General features: G+C 39.5%; 3 protein-coding genes across 4 annotated transcripts in view; 2 read left to right on the forward strand and 1 right to left on the reverse strand.

Moving 5' to 3' along the window:
• The window catches only part of LOC144651798 (large ribosomal subunit protein mL38-like), a 132,588-nt gene extending 117,307 nt beyond the window's left edge, over nucleotides 1–15,281 (forward strand). Inside the window, exons 6-8 of the mRNA XM_078511797.1 lie at nucleotides 11,661–11,819; nucleotides 14,095–14,228; nucleotides 15,074–15,281. Of these exons, the coding sequence (XP_078367923.1) occupies nucleotides 11,661–11,819; nucleotides 14,095–14,228; nucleotides 15,074–15,177 (397 nt within the window). The 3' untranslated portion in view covers nucleotides 15,178–15,281. The remainder of the gene's footprint in view (nucleotides 1–11,660; nucleotides 11,820–14,094; nucleotides 14,229–15,073) is intronic.
• Nucleotides 115–10,409, forward strand: LOC144651665 (bone morphogenetic protein 1-like). Of its 2 annotated transcripts, XM_078511616.1 has the most exons (8): nucleotides 402–510; nucleotides 1,157–1,223; nucleotides 1,935–2,333; nucleotides 3,111–3,503; nucleotides 4,833–5,213; nucleotides 6,243–6,632; nucleotides 8,112–8,516; nucleotides 9,622–10,409. In XM_078511616.1, the coding sequence occupies exons 3-8, from the start codon at nucleotides 2,054–2,056 to the stop codon at nucleotides 9,876–9,878; spliced, it is 2,106 nt and encodes a 701-aa protein (XP_078367742.1). In that variant the 5' UTR covers nucleotides 402–510; nucleotides 1,157–1,223; nucleotides 1,935–2,053; the 3' UTR covers nucleotides 9,879–10,409. The 2 variants fall into 2 exon arrangements, with proteins under 2 accessions (XP_078367741.1, XP_078367742.1); XM_078511615.1 differs by lacking the exon at nucleotides 1,157–1,223 and having other exon boundaries at nucleotides 115–510.
• A 2,268-nt stretch (nucleotides 15,282–17,549) lies between the features above and the next one.
• Nucleotides 17,550–19,914, reverse strand: LOC144651746 (transducin-like enhancer protein 1). The gene has a single exon (XM_078511719.1). It carries the CDS (start codon nucleotides 19,760–19,762, stop codon nucleotides 18,410–18,412), a length of 1,353 nt encoding a protein of 450 aa, XP_078367845.1. The 5' UTR covers nucleotides 19,763–19,914; the 3' UTR covers nucleotides 17,550–18,409.
• Between the last annotated feature and the right edge of the window lie 131 nt (nucleotides 19,915–20,045).

Here is a 20,045-nt window from a genome sequence, read left to right on the forward strand (position 1 = left end):
CTCAACCAAATTATGTGTAATCTCTTATTGTCAATATCAGTTGACTGATTTTAGCATGGATTTGAAGTGTTCAACTTATAAAATACTGAAATGATTTTTTTTTTTTCACAGCTGCAACTTCCAAGCAGTTGTGTTTACCTGGGAATATCTACAATAACAACCTGACATTGACTGGCTTAAATGGAACTCTGCAGAATCCGAAGCTTAACTATTCTATAGAAATGAGCTGTGATTGGCTTATCACTGTACCAGAAGGGAAAATTGTGAAACTAGTCTTTGACGTGTTTTATTTGGAACCTGATGACTTTCCCAAGGAATGTCCAAGGCAGTATGTGGAAGTTCTAGATGGCAATAACAGCTCTAGTAAGAGAAGAGGAAGGTTCTGTACTTATGTGAATCCAGGGAGCATTCGCTCAAGTGGTCGGTACATGTGGGTGCGTTTCAGATCTGACAACTCATCGTCACATCATAGGAGATTTGAGGCCTCATTTACAGCAGAGGATAAATCCAGTATGTCAGAACTGCAAATCTTACTGTGTAATACCAATGATGCATGCATGTTGTAAAAAGGGTCCAAAAAGTAACAATCTAAGAATTATCATGACAGCTTTGAGGTTAAAATTATCCAGAAATTTAATTTGTGCACTGATCTTTAGTTTTCAAACTTCAAGTGGTGCAATTTGGTATTACTTGCAAAATTAAAAACCAGGAGGAATAATACAAATAGTGGAACCAAGAGGAAATGTTAGAATGTGAAATTTTAATCCCCTTTACGTAAAACTCTTTAATAGAAGACCATACTTTTTCCTTGATGAATGTGATGGTCTTTGTCTCTACATGTATTTTCCCTTCCCCATCCCCAATAGAATAATTTTTCTTCTATCCCTGGGGGGGGGGGGGGAGAGGGGTCAGAAAGTTGTCAATGGACAGTGTTACATTAGGTATTCCAATCAAAGTTACATTACTTTGATTTGTAAAATAAATGATTGAATCACTTCTACAGAGTGACATAAAATTAATGTCTTTGTTGCAGATAATTTAAGTTTCAACTAGTTAATTTTTTTCTAACTAGTTATGTTTTAAAACCTAAGTGATACATATTGCAACTACCGGTAGTTAAAAAATTTATAACCTGTTGTTGTTGTTTTTTTTTGAGTAAGAAGCTATAACTAATTTTGTTTGGCATGCATGGCTGCTGACCAGAAAAAGCTTTTGAAATCATGGTAGGCAAAAACCTATCAATTTCTCAAAGAGCAAGTATGGTGTAATAACTTTGACCAAACAAGGACTTTCAAAGATTTTTAAAGAATTCCTTGGTTCAGAAATCACCAAGAAAATTCTGAGGATTCCCAGTGCCCAAAGTCTTCTGAGAAAGAAGAATATAATTGACATTTGTTAACTATGAGATAATGTAAAAGTTTTATTTTTTGCCCAACAACACTTGCGCACTCACCCTGGTCACTGCGCACATTCTGACAGTCTGATGCCAAGAACACCATTATAATCATCCCTCAACAAAATTAATGTACAAAAGTCAATCACTTAATTTGGGGACATAATTATCAATTGACTAATTTAAGCAAGGATTCGATGATTCAACTTTTAATAATAAAAAAGGTAAAAGGTGTCCAAGCCAAGTGGCCCACACAGCCTGAGCTTATCCTGGTTTCTGTAGCATGAAGCGACTAGGTGTATTGCTACTCCCTTCTGGATGGGATGCTAGTCCATCACAGGGTTACCCCAAGCAGTAAATTCTCGGGTACCCATTTATACTGTCAGAGTGAAGGGTCTTGCCTAAGAACACAACGTAGTGCGCACGCCAGTGCTCGACCTTAGTCCGTTCAACTCGGAGTCAAGTGCGCTAACCATTAGGCCACCACGCCTCCCACATTATTATATTAATGATAAAGTACTGATATCAATTTTTTTTATAGCTGCAAGTTCCAAGAAGTTGTGTTTCCGTGGGAACATCTACAATAACAACCTGACATTAACTGGCTCAAAAGGAACGCTGCAGAATCCAAGGGTTGGCCGTGGCATATACCCTATAGAAATGAGCTGTGATTGGCTTATTTCTGTACCAGAGGGGAACATTGTGAAACTCATCTTTGATGTGTTTCATTTAGGCTATTCCCGGAGATGTGTTAGGCAGTATGTGGAAGTTCTAGATGGCAATAACAGTTTTAGTACAAGTAGAGGAAGATTATGCGATTATGAGAATCCAGGGAGCATTCGCTCAAGTGGTCGGTACATGTGGGTGCGTTTCAGATCAAGCAATTTGTCGTCATTTTACGCGAATGTTAAGGCCACATTTACAGCAGAGGATAAAACCAGTATGTCAGAATTTCCAATCTTACTGTGTTATACACTATACTAAACAGGTCATAAAAATTAAGGTCCAGAATATAAGATCTATACCTTGACAGCCTGATAAAAACTGCCATTTTTTGTATTGATCTTTGGCTTACTTACTTTTTGTGGTATGATGAATATTACTTGTAACAGTTGAATTGCATGGAGTCTTAATCCCCTTTATCATAAAGGGGATTGAAACTGTTGAACATAAAAAATGAAATTGAAACTTGCTAAACATTTTAGGAAACTTTGCGTTGTCCATGATAAATGGACTTCGTCTTTACTTTCCCTTCTCCATCCCCAATGTAATACATGTAATTATTTATCTCTTGAACCCTAACACTCGATCCTATTACAGACCTGGAAGGTCAAAAATATACTTTTACTGCATTCGCTCCAGTGGCTACGAACATTGGTTTCAATTTTTAAGCTGGGGTGGACAAAAATACGGTAAATATAAAACCATTGTTCATTGAACTGTTGAAACCATTGTTTGCGGGCATTGAAGCATAATATGGGACTCTATCCAGTGACACATATCAAGATAGCATATGTAAGGTACCGTAGTCCCCCTCCGCCCCACCTGGCTCGGAAAAAGCAAAATTAAGCTTTTTCCCAGTGTCAGGTGTCATTTGATTGTATATGTCGAAATTTAAAGCATTTTCTGCAAACAATTCATGAGCTCATTAATAATGGTCCAGGCTACTAACAAACATGTGGTTAATGACATTTTTATATCCATTTTCAATCTTTAGTTTGTCCATATTACAGTCAGGTGCTTACTGCATCTGCATCCCACAACAGAACCCTTACAAGTCCCAATTATCCTATGCGGTATGACAAAAACGCGCGATGTAAGTGGATACTTAAAGTCGACAGTAACCTTCCATCTGATGACTACATAGTAAGGGTAACGTTCAGCAGGGATTTCAAGCTGGAAGGCTTTTATGGTGACTGCAATGACAAACTTAAGATTTATGATGGTAACAGCACCGTGTCAACCCTTCTTGGAACTTATTGTGAAACGATCCGTCCTGATGTTCTTTATTCCACTGGTCTAGACCTGTATGTCGAGTTTGACACAGACAGACGTGTTACTTACAAAGGCAGCAAAGGTTTTAGCTTCAGTTTCTCAGCTGTGAACAAAGGTATTATTATATTATCCTTTAGCTGCAGTTAAATGTTTGCACTGTAAAGTGATTATTTTTACTACTCGTCCCAGTTGCCGCAACACCTAGGATTTTTTCACCCTCTTCACGATGATTGAACATGCATCACATGCATTACATTGTACTGCCAATTTTGAGAGCTATAGGAAGACGAAGTTCTTAGTATTTTACAGAAACATTCAATGAACGGTTAAAATTCTGCTTTGGTACATGTTATTATTAATGGTTTCGTTGCAGAGTAAACTTACTACTTGCTAAAAATGGTGAAAATTTAACAAGCGCCCAGCCTCGAACAAGCGCCCACTCTCAAGGTTCAAAAATTGAAAAAGAATTGAATAAATTAATACGTCAGCAGTTAAATCGGGTTTTTTACCACGAGAACCAACTCACGTCTCAACATGTCATGCAAAAACCATTGATCACGTTTTACAGCCAAACATACCACGTGATGCATGTTGATTGATCGAGAACCTGAGTTTATGACGTCATACCCACCAAATGAGAAGGAAATATATATACAGAAGATAAAACATGGTTGCACGGAGATATGAAATTTATCTTCGAGTGTTCAAATCGATAGCCCACGAGTGAGATATCAGTTTTGAACACGAGAAGATAAATTTCATATATCCAAGCAACCATGTAATATTCTGTTTATTATATAAACGTACTAATTACGATGTTTTTGACGATTTTCCGAAGATTTCTGACCATTTTCCGAAGATTTCCGAAGATTTTCAAAATTTGTTGTCCGAAGGTTGTACGAATGATTCCGAACATTTTCCGAAGTTTTAAGAAGATCTGAAGATGTTTCGACTTAATATCGATAAAATTTGGCGTATTGAGCATTGAAACACGGCAAATTCTGCGAGCTGATTGGTCAAAAATGATATCACACGTGTGGACATCATTTTTATCCACACGTGTCATACCAGTTTTTTTAGATTTGCTACCACTCGCTATACCACTGCAGTTTATATAATAAATGGTAGTATTGCATAGTACATGCATGGTTACTAAGCCTATAGGTTAGCTAAACTTGCCAAAAAAACGTGGCGGATGGATGGGTTGTAAATCAAGCTGATGTTTCTCAAATGTGGTATATTCAGTGTAATGGGAATTATTCTCTCCAGACCTTAACCTTAAAGTGCGATTTCTTTTTTTAAGTTAGACTAGAGACTACTTACAGTCAACCTGGTAGCTAATCTAGACTTCAATTAAACAGTTCTACTCACGTTTTGGAATGCCTCTTTGGGCATGTATTTAGTTGCAAACTACAGTTAACGTTTTTTTTAATACCTTTTGCAGAGGAAGCCTCTGGAATTTGTCGATCGTCAACTTGGAGTGATAAAGTCCATATGCTCAATGGTTCTTCTGGTACATTCTTTACCCCTAATTACCCTGTTCCTTACCCAGAAAACATCAGTTGCATTTGGGTCATCTCTGTTCCTGCTGGCAAAAGAGTGAAGCTGACCTTTGAAGATTTAAATCTTTTCAGTACATTTACTGAAGACTACATAATAATGCGTGATGGACAGCTACAAAACAGTACAGAGCTCCTTCGTTATTATAGAGAAGATGTTTATTATTCCAGTAGGAGTTACATGTGGATTAAGTTTTATTCCGCGTCTCGTTTATGGGCAAGTGAGCAGAGGGGTTTCAAAGCACGCTTTGAAGCTTTGGATCCCCGTAAGTACCTCTCCTTTACAGTTATTTAAACGCTTTCTTGTGAAGTCTTGCTCTTTAAGCAAAGTAGTAGAGATGAGTTTTGCCCAGGGGAGGTGTGCTCCCCAAAAATTTGGGTAGGGGTCTGTGACAGTACGCTTCTTGAAACCTTTTAGGTAAACAAGGAGCTTCAATTTCACGTTGTTAATCATTTACCACAATTCTGCAATTCCGTACAGACATGCAGACCATTACTTGACAACTATAATATAATATTTCAGCTTATATAATAATATTTCAGCTCGAAGGGTTTACCAGATTTTCTCAGGTATGGGGCTTCGCTTACCAGAGTGCACAAACCTTAAATTGTTTCAGACTAAAATAGTCAAAATCTTACCCTATTGGGTGTAACTTACATTAGGAGAATCCTCGCGACGTAACGTGACGCGATATGCTGGCCGTAATGGCCAGACAGAGTATTTCGTATAAATACGACATGGCTCGCAACAATTGTTAGAAACATCAATGTAAACCTCATCTCCCGCTATGCTTCACTAGTAATAAATGAAAAATCTGATAATGAAAAACGGCAAATATGACAACTATCTTTCTCTGGCCGTCATCATAATATTTGCTTTTGTGAGAAAAAAGAGCTGCTTTCCAGTGAAAACTTAGCCTCCTTCGCTGACGTTCTTTTGCCTCGCCATGCAATTTTTCCTCCGAGCAAAAAGAATGTCTGCTTAGGAGGCTGGTGAAAACTGGGCCATACAGTACAGTACTTTGTTTACCGGCATCAATTTTTTATTGTAACGATAATAATAATACTGAGTCCTCGTGACATTCTCGCCACCTCAAATACCTTTGAGAACTCCAACAACAGATGTTTCTGTAGATAAGCCGCACCCCCGATTTTTGACTTAAATTTTTAGGAAAAAGGTGCGGCTTATCCAGGAAACTTTACGGTATATGACAAAATGAAGCCTTCTGACAGCTTTATGCACGGCAGTAATGAGAAAAAATTTTTATAATTTTTCTATTTTTTTTTTCCTGTAGCTGGAAACCCAAAGGAGTTTTGTTTTCCTGGGAACATCTACAATAACAACTTGAAATTTACTGGTTTAAGTGGAACTCTGCACAGTCCAGAGGAAAGGTATCCGTCGCATTTGAGCTGCACTTGGCTTATAACTGTACCGGATGGGAAGATTGTGAGACTTACTTTTCACATGTTTAGTTTACCGGAAAGAACCCCTTGTTTACCAGACTATGTGGAGGTGCTAGACGGGAAGTACAGTTATAGCGAGAGTAAAGGTAGACTGTGTGGTTACAGTACTCGGCCAGAGGACATACGCTCTAGCGGTCGGTACATGACGGTGCGTTTTAGAACAGGTCCTTTCAAACTATTTGACGGGTTTCGAGCAACATTCACAGCAGAGGATAAACCAAGTAAGTTAGAAGTGTTAGCCTTAATATGCAATACGTGGACCAAACAATGTCTTAAAAAACTCCCCCAGAAAATACGTCAACCCACGTCATGATATCGTTGGCCAAAGATGGCAAACGCGCTTTTAAGGCGCGTTTACACGACAGTGAAATTCAAGTACGGACCCGTTACGAAATCGGTCCTGACCTCACCACTTTTGTAGAGAAACAGTCAAATCAAAATGGCGCCATAGGCGCCTATGGTCCCGTTTCAATTTGACTGTTTCTCTACAAAAGTGGTGAAGTGCGGACAATTCTTTGACAAGTCCGTACCTAATTTTCTCTGTCGTGTAAACACGCCTTAAGGTTCATGTACACCTTAAGCCCTCTATGATAATTGTTGTAAGAATGCTTCCGGCCCCATAATGTGGTATCGGTAGTGTAACTTTCACATCTCTCTTCTGCAACCTTTTTAGGGGATCACGTGTGCTTGCTTTCAAGAGTTCCCCGAATTAACTGCAACTAAATAATGCACTTCCGGCATACCCATCTCCCTTTCATAATAGTTACTTGAATTTGCTTTCCAGGAATGATAAGCTCAACGCATTTAGATATTAGACATTGTTTTTATTGTCGAGGCGTGGGGTCCAAATTAGTTCTTAATGAGTTCTTTTTGTTTGGTCACTCTTGGAACGAGACGAATTCAAATTCTACACGAAAAAAATACAATGAAAATATTCTAATCAAGAAGACTTTTGTTCTTTTTCTAACAAAGAAAATACCCCTTGAAAATGTCAAGCAACCGGTCCAGATATGAAATTTCACTGCTCCACCACCCAATCAAATTGCATGATTCAATTTATTCATCTGGACCTTGCCTGGATCCTTTACATTCGCAGTCAGTTTTTAGTGCTCCAATGATGATGCCCATGCAGTTCTACACGATATTCTGTTACATTCCACGATTGCATGGTAATGAAGTGTCAACTTCACAATATCAAGATGGGAAAGAAAGCATTGGTCAAGATAGGTGCATTGATTTCACTTAGCACAGCTCCTCCTCCTCCTCCTCCTTCCATCTTTTTCTTTCTTGCCCACCAGCAACACCGAACTTGAATTTGGGCTTGACATCTTTTCAGGGAGCATATCCTCTTAAAATATATAAGATCAATTTCTCTTTGCGGGCTGTTAAATGGATATCCTTTTTTCGACATGGAGAACTTTCGTTGGTCCCAACTTTCTCTTGAGAATCCATCTGCCGAACTGACAGCATAGCTTTGTGTGATCCGTGTATTATCACTGACTAGGCCGGTTTTGCCACCATAGCTTCTTTTGTGATCGAATACGTGCGTCCTATTTATCGCCAAAAGATTACAAAATTGTTATTAAGGGATGAACAATCACTTAATCTTGTGCATAGCAAAGAGGCTTATTGTTTGCATGAAACTGAAATAAAGCTTCTTGTTTTTGCTGACGCATTAATTTGTATTTATCCATATATAGCTGTAGCGGCCACTGCCGCCACTTCCAAACAGTTGTGTTTGCCGGGAAACATCAACAATAAGAATTTAGAGTTGACTGGCTCAGATGGAACTCTACAAAGTCCGCTGGAATACTATCCCCCAGATTTGAACTGTGTATGGCTGATCACTGTACCAGAGGGAAACACTGTAGAATTTAGCTTTGACAGATTTGATTTGGATTTCCCCGACAATCATGGATGTAAAGATTATGTGCAGATTCGAGATGGCGAGACCAGGGATCATGAGTCGTTAGGAAGATACTGTGGTGATTCAGTTCCAGAGGACATTCAATCAAGCAGTCGGTACATGTTGGTTCGTTTCTATTCAGACCCTCAGGCCGGTCCACCACACAGAGGATTTAAGGCTACTTTCAAGGCAAAGTCTGGTAAGTTGAAAGTTGTATTTCCAGACATGAATTAACTGAAAACATGCCCTTCAGATATAAAGGTTGTAAATTATCGTTCGGTTCAGCAATATGCTAGAAAGAGTACAACGAAATGCGTACAATGGCACCTATTGTCTCGTTTTATCCATGCAATTGCTCTAAAGTTGAAAAGTTATCCAAAGATAGGTTGACATGTGAGCAAGTGAATGAACAGTATGTCTTTACCATACTACACTGATATGTTTTTCCTATTAATGCATGTGATAAAGGGAATACTTTTTCTGAGGAAAATTAACTCGGCTTTAAAGATTGTCATTGTAAAAAGAATTGCAAAAAATCCGTAAAAAAAATCCGTTTTTTTAATTAAAGATGATGCGGTGGAAATTTCCTGTTATAAGACGGTTAGAATACCCAACAGACATAACTGAAAAGAAACGGCACAATTTAGTTATCATCAAGGCTGAAAGAAAAATGGAGTTTTTACCGCGCCAGACGGCGAACATTCGCAACATATTTGGCGTTTATTGTCGTATTTTTCATTGCTGTTAGTGGCGCAGTATCTATGATTTTGTTTCCTTTACTTGTTTTGCAAGGCAAAATTGAATATGCAATACATTTATGTTGTTGATGCCGAGGCAGATGGAGGAGTAACATTACCAGGCTAGGGCTGGGTACTTTACTTTGAACAGCTACTTCTCTGTAACCTTGTTTAGGTTTCTTCCTCAACTGATTTTGAGTATTTCCTTTGCTTTATTTAGTGGGAGGCGCTGTGGCCTAATGGTTAGTGCACCAGACTCCGGATCGAGCGGTCCGGGGGCAAGACCTGGCCGGGGCACTGCGTTGTGTTCTTAGGCAAGACAATTTACTCTCATAGTGCCTCTCTCCACCCAGGTGTATAAATGGGTACCAGCGAAATAACTGCTGGGGGGGGGGGGGGGGGGGGGTAACCCTGCGATGGACTAGCATCCCATCCAGGGGGGGGAGTAGAAAATTAATACTCCTAGTAGCTTAATGCGACAGAAACCGGGATAAGCTCTGGCCTGATGAGCCACTTGGCTCGACTGCAGGCTTAACCCTTACCTTTTTATCTTTGCTTTACTTCCAGAGCCTCGAAATTGGGTTATACCTGTTGCTGTGACTGTTGGTGTAGTAGTCATGATTACACTTGTCTGCTGTGCGGTGTGCATTAAAAAGACGAGAAAGAAGCAAAACACAGAAGCGGGAGACCAAGTACCAATGGCATCAATCAAGACCTCGGCATCCCATCCCGCTCAGTCAGAAATGACTGATCCACCCCTCACAGTGGGTTATGCTCCAGTCCCAACAAACCCAGAACAGAACACCCCTCTGATTAGCAATTAAACCCATCAGCAGCACCCTACCATCGGAAAAGAAATGTTTTCCAGTTCCCAGCACTAGGACGACAAAATTCATGGCAACAGAGTGTGTTCAGGACCAAGTATCTACATTACCTGGGAGTTCAAGAAATGATGTTGGCCTAAATTCACTCACTCACTCACTCACTTACCAAATATTTGTAACATATATAACAAAACAAGGTGAAATTCCTTTTAGTTTAGGCGAAAGAAAATTTATTATCTTCACTGTGCTTTGCACCAAAGGGAATTTTCCTATTTATTTGTGGTTTGTAAACAATGTTGGATTATTTTACCCACTGAATAATAAGTAGAAGTTTAAGGTTCATCAACACTCAGTTGAAGTTATATAACTTGCAGTCAAACTGCACACAAAACAAACAAGCAAAATAATATAACAAAATTAATGTTTATAAGCCTATACTTTTACTGTTTGTACCAGCCTTCTAAAGTGCTGAGGAGTAGCTATAGTTTAGGTTGTCAAGCGTAAAGCAGAATAAAAGAGCTAGAGAAAAAGCATGACATACCTGGCTTCATCATCATCATCACCATCACTTTGTTTACCCTCGGATTTGAAGAGGGTAATCAAAGGCTTCATGAGGCTTCATGTCCAAGACAATAATTCACCCATCCCATCCCAGACACTCAAACAACACTCAAACAACACTCCACCCACCTAACTCATTCCCCCCGCCTCACCCACACCAAGTTTTTACCCAACATTCTTAAAATACAATGTACGCTTCCCCCTCCTCCACCCCCAATCTTTCCCCCAAAACAACCTGAGAGCAATCTGGCAAACCAAGCTTATGCGATTCGTCCATTTTTGAGCGACAGCTAGTTTTCAGCGTAAACAGCGCGTCCATCTTGGGCGACAAAATTAAAAAGCTTTGTACATGGGAATTAATGTTTTTTCATTAACAATGGGCAATATCAGGAAATCACATACTACTGATTGTTTTCTCATCCTATCACGCTGTACTAACAAAGAGAGTTATTTGTGTGCATTTTTTCGTCTCGCATGCGCTTTAAAAACAAGGAAGATTCGTGTGTTTTCGCGTAACCTCGCACATATGACGCTTCCGTATATGACTTGTTCGTGTAATATGTACGTTCACTCTCGCGACAAGCCTGAAGAACAGGTTCTTGATCATTGTCACACATGACTTGCCTTCCAGTGAGTCGGATCAAGTCGATTTGTTAACACTTTGTAATCCCCTTTTGCCTTTTTTCGCAACCTGACCTGCGGTGATCACAACCTGATTTCCGATAAGTCGAATCATCAACTTTCCGTCAACAATTGTTTATCATCGGAGACACAGGGGATTGAGGTGCGACATATCTTACCACCCTTTTAAAACAAGAAAGGTTCATCTGATCAGTCTCAAGCGACTCGACTTCTGATGAGTTGGATCAATTTTTCTAGGGTCGCATTAAGTCGATTTGTCAACATTTTGTAGCCCCTTTGCAGAATCACAAATTTACTCAGATGATGTGTTGAAACCACTTTGATTTGGTTCATGAATGAGCGTTAAAGCAGTTTAACTTCAATTATGTTTTTGGCGCAAAAAAATTTACTTTAACTGCCCCGTTTAAATTTTCTTCAAGCTTCTTGTTCATTTTGCCATCAAATGGTCCTGCTTTGGTCCTGCACTCTCTGAAAAAATCACAAGAGAGAGAAGGCTATGACAGGCAAAACTGATTTTTGTTTAGAAGGAGGGACTCGTGCATCTCTTAAAATGACAGTTACTCTCTTCTTTTGGTGCAGAGGAAATATTCCAGGATCCCGAATAGCTGATGGCGAGATTCTCTGTGACTATCTCCCACCAGTACCAGCCCAGGGAACAGGATTTCATCGATTTGTTTTCTGTTTGCTCAAGCAAAGTGGTAGACTGGATGTAGGAGATTATGTCTGTACAAATGGAAGGTAAGTTATAAGTACCAGACTCTCTGAAACTTGCGAGAACACAACCTCGTTCCCTGCAGGGAGAGAGAGACCCTGGGAACGAGGTTGGCGAAAACACAGCAGGCAATAGCGGCTCCTTCGTGTAGAAGCACAGAACACGTCACAATAGAATACTGCATCGCAAACCTTTTGTTTTTATTATATTCCTCGTTCTTTTGTCCTTTTGTTCTCTATTGTTATAGGTGAACTGTGTCTTCTACACGAAGTAAGAGCCGCAATAGCTGAATTCTTGCTGACATCATGGTATAAAATTTGGGCTCGTTCGCATACGCGACTTTGCGTAGAGATGGCATCACGCCATATATGTATGATTTTACTCCAGATGTTTAAAGAGCGTCTGACATTTAACAACTGGCGAAATTTTCAGCTGTTTGCGTGTTATATTAAAGGAGATAGTAGCTTCCAAACACCGGAAACATTTGTTGGTGGCAAAAGCGCTAATGAGCCCATACATTCTTTGTAGAATTTTCAGCTTTCAGACCCGCATCAAATTTTTTTTCGAAAGTTAATCGTGCCGTCTTATTTCAATATTCAGAAATGATGTTTTAGTTGCTCGATCAGAAACTGAAGCGCCTTTGTGATTGCTAATGAGGCAGTATTATAAACAAGGATTCCCCTATACCTGTAGCTATAGTAACCCATTCTTGTCCTGTGGATTCGAATCGTCTTCCCCTATACACGATCCATTTTACTCGTTTACCGGTACATTAATTTAGTAATTCACATATAAATTCATCTCGCCAACGAAAACTACTATACTGTAAGCAAAATTAAGCCCAAGATATGAAACGAGTAAAGGTTTTAAGGTATGAGTATTCCTCAAGTGACCGCCTCGCGTTAGCAACTTCCTCAACATTGTAAACTGTACGCTTCTTTATATGGCTTCACGTTTTACTCAGTTTCCTCCATAATATGAATTGTACGCTTCAAGGGTCTCAGGTTACAGTCGGTTGTAGTGAAAGGTGGATTGTTTTGACTGAGTTAACTTTTACTGTCTTGTTACTATTAAAATGATACTTTCTTAATACAGATTGTTCTGTCTTTGGCATACCGTAAAATTCCGGTTATAAGCCCCCCGCTTATAAGCCCCCCCGGTTATAGGCCCACCTACCTGGAAACAAAAAAATACATCCGGTTATAAGCTCCCCCCCCCCCGGATATAAGCCCCCCTCTGCTGAATGACGGTACAGAACAGGGCTAAATGTTGCTTTATTATGTGTTTTTAACCTAAAAACGTATTTCGATCAACACTCGCGTGGCTCGTTTCGAAACGTTTTTTTTTATTCCGCTTATAAGCCCTCCCGAAACCCCTTACGAAGTTGTATAAGTCCAGGGCTTATAACCGGACTTTTACGGTATGAATACACCATTTTTGATAGCCAAACGTTTAGCGTCTAGACCTATAGCAAAATAAATACGGACTGTTCTTGCCGTTTGAATGGGTTTAAAGAACGATGCTAAAATATTTTGAACAGACGAACGGACATGACTTGCCGTTTAATGCAAAGGTCTTGCCGAGGGAACGGATGCTAAAAGTTTCAAACGAATGAAGTTTGCCGCCGTTTAACGGGTATAAAAATTTTCTGAACGGTTAGGTTATTAAAACGTTCGAACGGTCTTACTTTACCGTTAAACTCTTTGGCAAACGCTTAAAACGGTTTCCATGAAGCATTTAAACGAATAGCAAACGGAATCTGAACGATTTGTTCCGTTTAACGTATGAGCTTTCCCGTGTACGTTTTCCCGTTTTAGGTCACAGTTATACTGTAGAGGAAGTTATGATAAAAACCCTAAAGGGGCCGTAGAAGCGTACAGTTTATAATGCGGATGACGACAGTGACAGCCACATTAGTTTAAGTACATGTACTTGTTAAAAGTAACTGTGATAACTGCTTGCAAATAAACAAGATGTACGCTTCTTTTCCTGAACAACTAGCCTTTTGAACAACATATGACATCTTTGATTTAAAGGTAGCCGTATTAGTCGTAAAAAGGTAAAAGTCTGCATACAAGCCTAGTGGGCTATCGGTTTCCGTAGCATGAAGCGAATAGGAGTATTTCTACTCCCCCCTGGATGGGATGCTAGCCGCAGGGCTACCCCCAGCAGTAAATTCGCTGGTACCAATTTATAGGACACCTATTAGTTGTAGACGCGTACTAAAGTGTAGGGTTCAGCTGCCTTGCTTCTTTCCTGAGCAGGACTGACCGGTGATAATTTCAATATTGCTCTCAACAGAGATATCACCAGTCGGACGTTCTCCTTAGCCAAGTTTATTTCTGATCACAAGGACCGTTTGACTCCAGCTGGCTTGTGCTTCTTCCAAGCCACCTGGGATGAGAGTGTCACTCAAACATTTATGGAAATGTTAGGTAAAATGTTTATAAGCATAATTGTATGCAAAATCAGCTAAACATGTATGATCTGGTATAGGGTTAGGGTTTCAGAGTCCCAGTGCCACACACCCACCCAAAGAAATACCGAGTGCCCCCCTTTGCAGGGGGGAGCAAGGATAGCACAGTCCCAGGGGGGTACTACAAAATGTTTTTATATGGGGAGGCTCTGCTCCAAGGCCCAAACCCTTACCCATTTATACACCATTTTTGATAGAGAAATGAACCCTTTCATTATAACTGATAGAAAATGGTACATTTTTCACATTCCTACAGTATATACCTACACTGTATACCTACTTTCACTTCAAATGCCCCTTTAAGTACTTAAACAAAACAACTGTTCAGTGAGTATGTTAAAAGTATTTTAAAAAGCCATTTTCAAATACTAAGTGACAGTTTTTTCTACCCTTTTTTATAATTATGCAACTCGTGAGATCCCTGCCCTTTTATATATCTCCAGCCCGAAAAAAGGCACCTGTTTCCCTATAAAGTCCAACTTAGGGGCCACTTGAGCGTGTTGTCAATCCTTGTTTTGTTCTGTCGTTCTGAGGAATTTTTTTCAGGTGTTCTTTCCTCCTCAAAAATCAACACTTCTTATTTTTAATTCAATCTGTCAGTTGCAAGACAGTCAACCTTGTAAAGCTAATCAATATAGCCTGTTCTAAGCGTTTGTTTAGTGGGGAACGGTGCGTAGAACACTGAGGCTGATTCAATAAAATCAATAATACTTGGTAAATTATAACATAAAATGTAAGTACACTAGAGGCTTGTTTCAATTATATAGTCTGGTTTTTAATTCGGTAATATTTGTTGTTTCACAGGTATGACAGAGCCTGTGTTCAAGGCAAGAGAGTTTTTAACGCCTCAACAGATTGAGAGAAATCTAATCAGAGAATGGTCTGAAAGGAAGTACAGAAATATGTGACACTATGCGGGGTACTTTTTGACATCATACACATGTTGAATATTCAAACTGAACTCTCTATTCACTTCCATTCAAATGTTATGGTGTAAATAAAAGAAAACTTTTAAAAGGTTACTGTGTCCTTATGGAGTAATTCACATCTATTCACATCACATCTATAGATCTAGGGTCATCTGAAGTTTTGATTGAAGGAGGTCTCAAAGTTCAAAGCTTCAGGTGGCAGATAATGGTTTTCAGTATTTTCCAGACCTTATACTTTGATGGGTCAGTACTACAACTCTTTATCAGTTGCTATCACAGTAAAGGCACCAAACAAATGCCCAATCATTGGTTGACTACTTGTGACCATTTTCTTGTCATAAGTGGTTTCCACAGCAACAGTATAACCTGATAAAAGCACCCTTAATTTTAGCTTTGAGCATGGTAAGTTAAAAAAAAAATCTATCAGAGGGGTTCAGAGTCACCTAAATATTTTGAAAATTTAAGGTGGCTCTGAACCCCTCTGATAATTTTTTTAAAATTTTGCGTAAGATTGTATCACGACATGCTAATCATAACTCCATAATAAAAAAATTGGGGTCACCGAGCTCACTTTTGAGTTATTAGCACTAAAAGCTAAAGTAAGAGTGTTTTTAACAGGTTATACTGTTGCTATGGTGACCACTGATTTCAAGAAAATGATCTCAACTTGTTGACCAATGATTGGGCATTTGTTTTATAGTGGAGCACCCAGCGGCCCGAAGTTGCCCCAATATGGTGGCCATACTCCAGAAATAGGTTTAAGGAGGCTCGATGTAGTTTTTTTAGCCGAAGGGTGGTTGTTTTGAAAATTAAAATTATCTAGGAAGCCAATGTTCGATTTTTGCCAAAATATACCATAATGATCAAATGTGACCAAATTGTAATTTTTTACCCGTCACTTAGTCACAAAGGTTACCATAGCAACGATTGACGTTTTCTTTTGTTCTAAAACAAGCTTGATTTTCTCGAAATCTAGATTGACTCTTGGTGTTTATTTTTTGATATATTAAAGTTTAGTAGATTGACTAACCGCTGTCGAAATTTTAGAAAAATCTGTAAGAGCGTTTTCAAGTAAATCAAGAATGAAATTTTCAGAAAAACACTGTTTAATATAAAATAGGTTCTTTAAAATTGTTTCGTATTATTTGAGCGCAGTTACTCTCACTGAAATATAAATACTTACACCATCAAAGACCATTAACTAAAAGCGAAAGACTTTTTGCTTTAATTTGTTAAAATATATCGACTGCCGATTGTAGGAAATTATAAGAAAATACCAAAAACTTCATTCTTGATTTACTCTAAAACGCTCTTACAGATTTTCCTAAAATTTTGTGTACAGGTAGTCAATCTACTATACTTGAACATAACAAAAAATGAATACCAAGAGTCAATCTAGATTTCGAGAAAATCAAGCTTGTTTGAGAACAAAAGAAAACGTCAATGGTTGCTATGGCAACCTTTGTGACAAAGTGACGGGTAGAAAATTAACATTTGGTCATATTTGATCATTATGGTGTATTTGGCAAAAATCGAACATTGGCTTCCTAGATAATTTTAAGTTTTAAAACAACCACCCTTCGGCTAAAAAACTACATCGAGCCTCCTTAAGGTTATGGTTAAGGTCAGCTTACATCTTTGATATTGGACATCCATGTCATGGTCAATTGACAGCTGTCAAAACAAGGTATCCACTGACCATATTGCAGGCTCACATATAGAGCTCATCGAGGTCGAATGTTTTTTTGAAGTTAACCGCTGACTAAGTGATGGATTCCATTGGATCGTGGGCTCTAGGGCTATATTTTTCCTTCTTATCGGTCAACTCGGTCAGTAAATTGGGATTTACGAAAAGGGCGAAGTAAATAATCAGGGATCTTCACTTTTAGGCTTGGCTAAATCTATTTACCGGTAATACCATTACAACTGTAACAGCAATTTGTATTTTGTAGTACTGACCCAATCAAAGTAAACTAGGTCTGGAAAATACTAAAAAACCGTTATCAGCCACCTTAAAAGGAAAGTATGAAGCTTAAGTGTGATTCAGGCTAACCACAGTACAGGTCTACCAGTCTGCAGTCTGCATTTGTCACGCACCAGCCCTCTGTCAGCCAACAGTCTAATATAGGAGCTGTTGTTCACAAACACTGGCTTTCAGTTTCTTTCAGAGCTCTCTATTTTTAGTGAGACAACTTGTGCCTTCTTCAATTTAAATCCATGTGGATATATAGTCTCTGCCAAATTATTATTATAAAAGGAATAAATTCATGTACACTTTATTGAATCATTTGACAGATAATTACAAGCATAGAGCATTTTGGGTTAAGAAAAACTGCAAGCACATCTGTCAATCCATCAAATAACAGATTTATTATTGGACTCCTTTATTTTGTTGGGGTAGGTGGGAGGGGTGAATAGGGGTATGCAAATCTGACAATCATGCTATTTTCAGTTGATCTGCCACTACTTTCATTCAAATCCAGATCCACATTGTTTAAAAACTTTCTGTGGTTTGATTTTACTGCAACAGGGATGTTTTTTTAATGTCAATTTTTCGAAGAAGTATTGTATTGCTTTTTGTTTAATATGAAGGTATGCAAACCTGTTTTGAAGGATACTAAGGTGAATTAGTTACAAATACAGTTTGTCGTTCAAGCTTGTTAGTACAAAATGTTTTTAATTGACCGTGTCCGTGATTAGAAAGATGCGTGAAAAATTTCGCGAATCTGACGCATGCAGCTAGCTTATACCTAAGTCAAAAACAGCATGTGTTCTTCTTCACTGCCGTTGATAGCTGGGTTGAGGACTTGAATTCAGCAAAACATTAGTGGGGCTTTTATTTTCTTCCCCAACTTTATCTCAAGATTGTGTTACCGGTCTTTCTTTGCATAGGTTAGTAGTTCATGACCTATATACAACAGGCAAGTGAGCTTTTCATTCATCTAAATTGCCGAGCATGCGTAATCAGTCTGTGTCAGATTTCTGACACATTTGATGCAAGCAAAAACAGACTTAACCAGATGTTCTTTCCAAGGGTTGAGAAGATCTCGCGAAATCCATTGATCTGCAAACCCATTCACCACCCCACCCCCACCCCCCTTTTGCCCAACATTCATTCATTCTCTTTTTTCATGTGACTCACTAATTTGTATATTTTGTTCTGTATAACTGGGTTACTACAGTGTAATACAATCTCATAACTGTACGTTCTCTAGTTATCGTACCTGTTGAGAAGGTACATCTTAATGCCGTTGGGAATTGGAAGGGAACCGATTTGGCTGGCTGGCACATTATGCAAGATTACAACTCGGCACAAATGTTTCAAGTCAAACCTGATAGGCATGGCCCAGACTCTTGCCAGCCCATCACTATAACCAGCTGCTACATACTGCTGTGATTTAGAAAATGCAATGCAGTGGACAGTAGCATTGTGAGTTCTGGGTGCATATGGGCTAGGTGCTGATTTACCGTCCAGACAGAATAGGGCCTCCAAACTGTCACTATTCAGCATAATTATATTAGCAGCGGATGTTCCGACTGCCAGCATTTGGCCATCAGGTGAATACTGACAAGAGTAAAGCCTACGGGAAAATGACACTTTCCGCTCTTTTTCACGCGTGTACCGCAGTTCACAGGGCACAGACTGAATATCCAGCTTCTGCCAGATCTCCACGCGTCCATCTTGTAAACAACACGCGATCACTTCGTGCCTCGATGTCGGATTAAAAACACTCCAGCACATATTTCCTCGACATCTTCTTCTTAAAACGGTTACAACGTCAAGGTTTTTGCTCCTTAAGATACACAGCTGCTCTTTAGAAGTGGAGACGGCGATATATTGTCCATCGGGAGAGAATTCGCAACATGTAACGAATCCACAGAAATCTGTTACATCGCGAAGAACCACTTTCGCTTCGATTTGCATCGATTTGACGTTCCACAAACGCAATTCGTTCGTCTCGCGCATGCTGTGAAAATCTAGAGAAGCCGCACTAACAATGTGTCTTGCATCTGGTGAAAATTTACAAGAAAGCGTTTGACCAGTCATTCCCGTGCAACACGGCTGAAATTTTTCGACTCGCTCCGCAATTCCACTGCGAGCATTTCTGTTCCGTTTCACCAGCGCAACTTCTCCTCGGCCAGAGTTTGTGAGGAAAGTAATCAGTTCGCCGTCCGACGAGATATCGCATTCTTGCGAGTGATAAGTGAGGATTTCCTTGGTGCAAGAGCTCGAATTGATATCAAACACTCTCAAATGGCCGAGCCCTATGTCGGGGCTAAAAGGCCCACAAGGTGTTGGAGTCGAGCAAGTCACAAGTAAAGCTTCGTCGTCCGGTGAAAACACACAACTGTGAACTTCTTCGTCACTACCCGAGCTTACTTCTTCATTTGTCCCAGCAGAGCCGCGGTGATGGCTTAACTCGGCGATGGCCCGAGGGAAATTAGAGAAAACTAAGCTTGAACTTCGCTGTCTTCTCAACGGCTGAATTGGTTGACGCGGAAAAATGGCAGGTGTGGGTTTATCGATCTTCGCTCGTGACGACTTTATCAGCCTATTACCCATTTGATATCGGCGAATTAATTAGCACATATACTCTTCTTCTTCATCTTTGAGTAAGCTGTTCGGCCCACAAGAGAAATCGAACAGTTCTTTGATTGAAATTCTTCAAATTTTCAAGGCTGCCAGCATACTTCTATGATGTCAACAATCGATCATAAACATTGCGAGTTTTAGGGCAAACACCGCTGTACGTTTGTACTGTCTGATGATTTGGGCGGTGGATTGTTTGGGAGAGGTCGTTGGATCCTTCGCTCTGATTGGTTAGACATTTTGGGGCGGTCTATGA

The sequence above is a fragment of the Oculina patagonica genome, chromosome 4, assembly GCF_052425735.1.
Source record: "Oculina patagonica isolate OP01 chromosome 4, crgOcupat, whole genome shotgun sequence".
In the NCBI taxonomy this organism is placed as follows: Eukaryota; Metazoa; Cnidaria; class Anthozoa; order Scleractinia; family Oculinidae; genus Oculina; species Oculina patagonica.

Excerpts from the sequence above, each read along its gene's own strand:
- LOC144651665 (XM_078511615.1), top strand. The coding sequence starts at position 222 with ATGAGCTGTGATTGGCTTATCACTGTACCAGAAGGGAAAATTGTGAAA. Across the intron at positions 511-1,934 it reads TACAGCAGAGGATAAATCCA|CTGCAAGTTCCAAGAAGTTG; the intron begins GTATGTCAGAAC and ends TTTTTTTTATAG. Across the intron at positions 6,633-8,111 it reads CACAGCAGAGGATAAACCAA|CTGTAGCGGCCACTGCCGCC; the intron begins GTAAGTTAGAAG and ends ATCCATATATAG.
- LOC144651746 (XM_078511719.1), bottom strand. The coding sequence starts at position 19,762 with ATGGGTAATAGGCTGATAAAGTCGTCACGAGCGAAGATCGATAAACCC.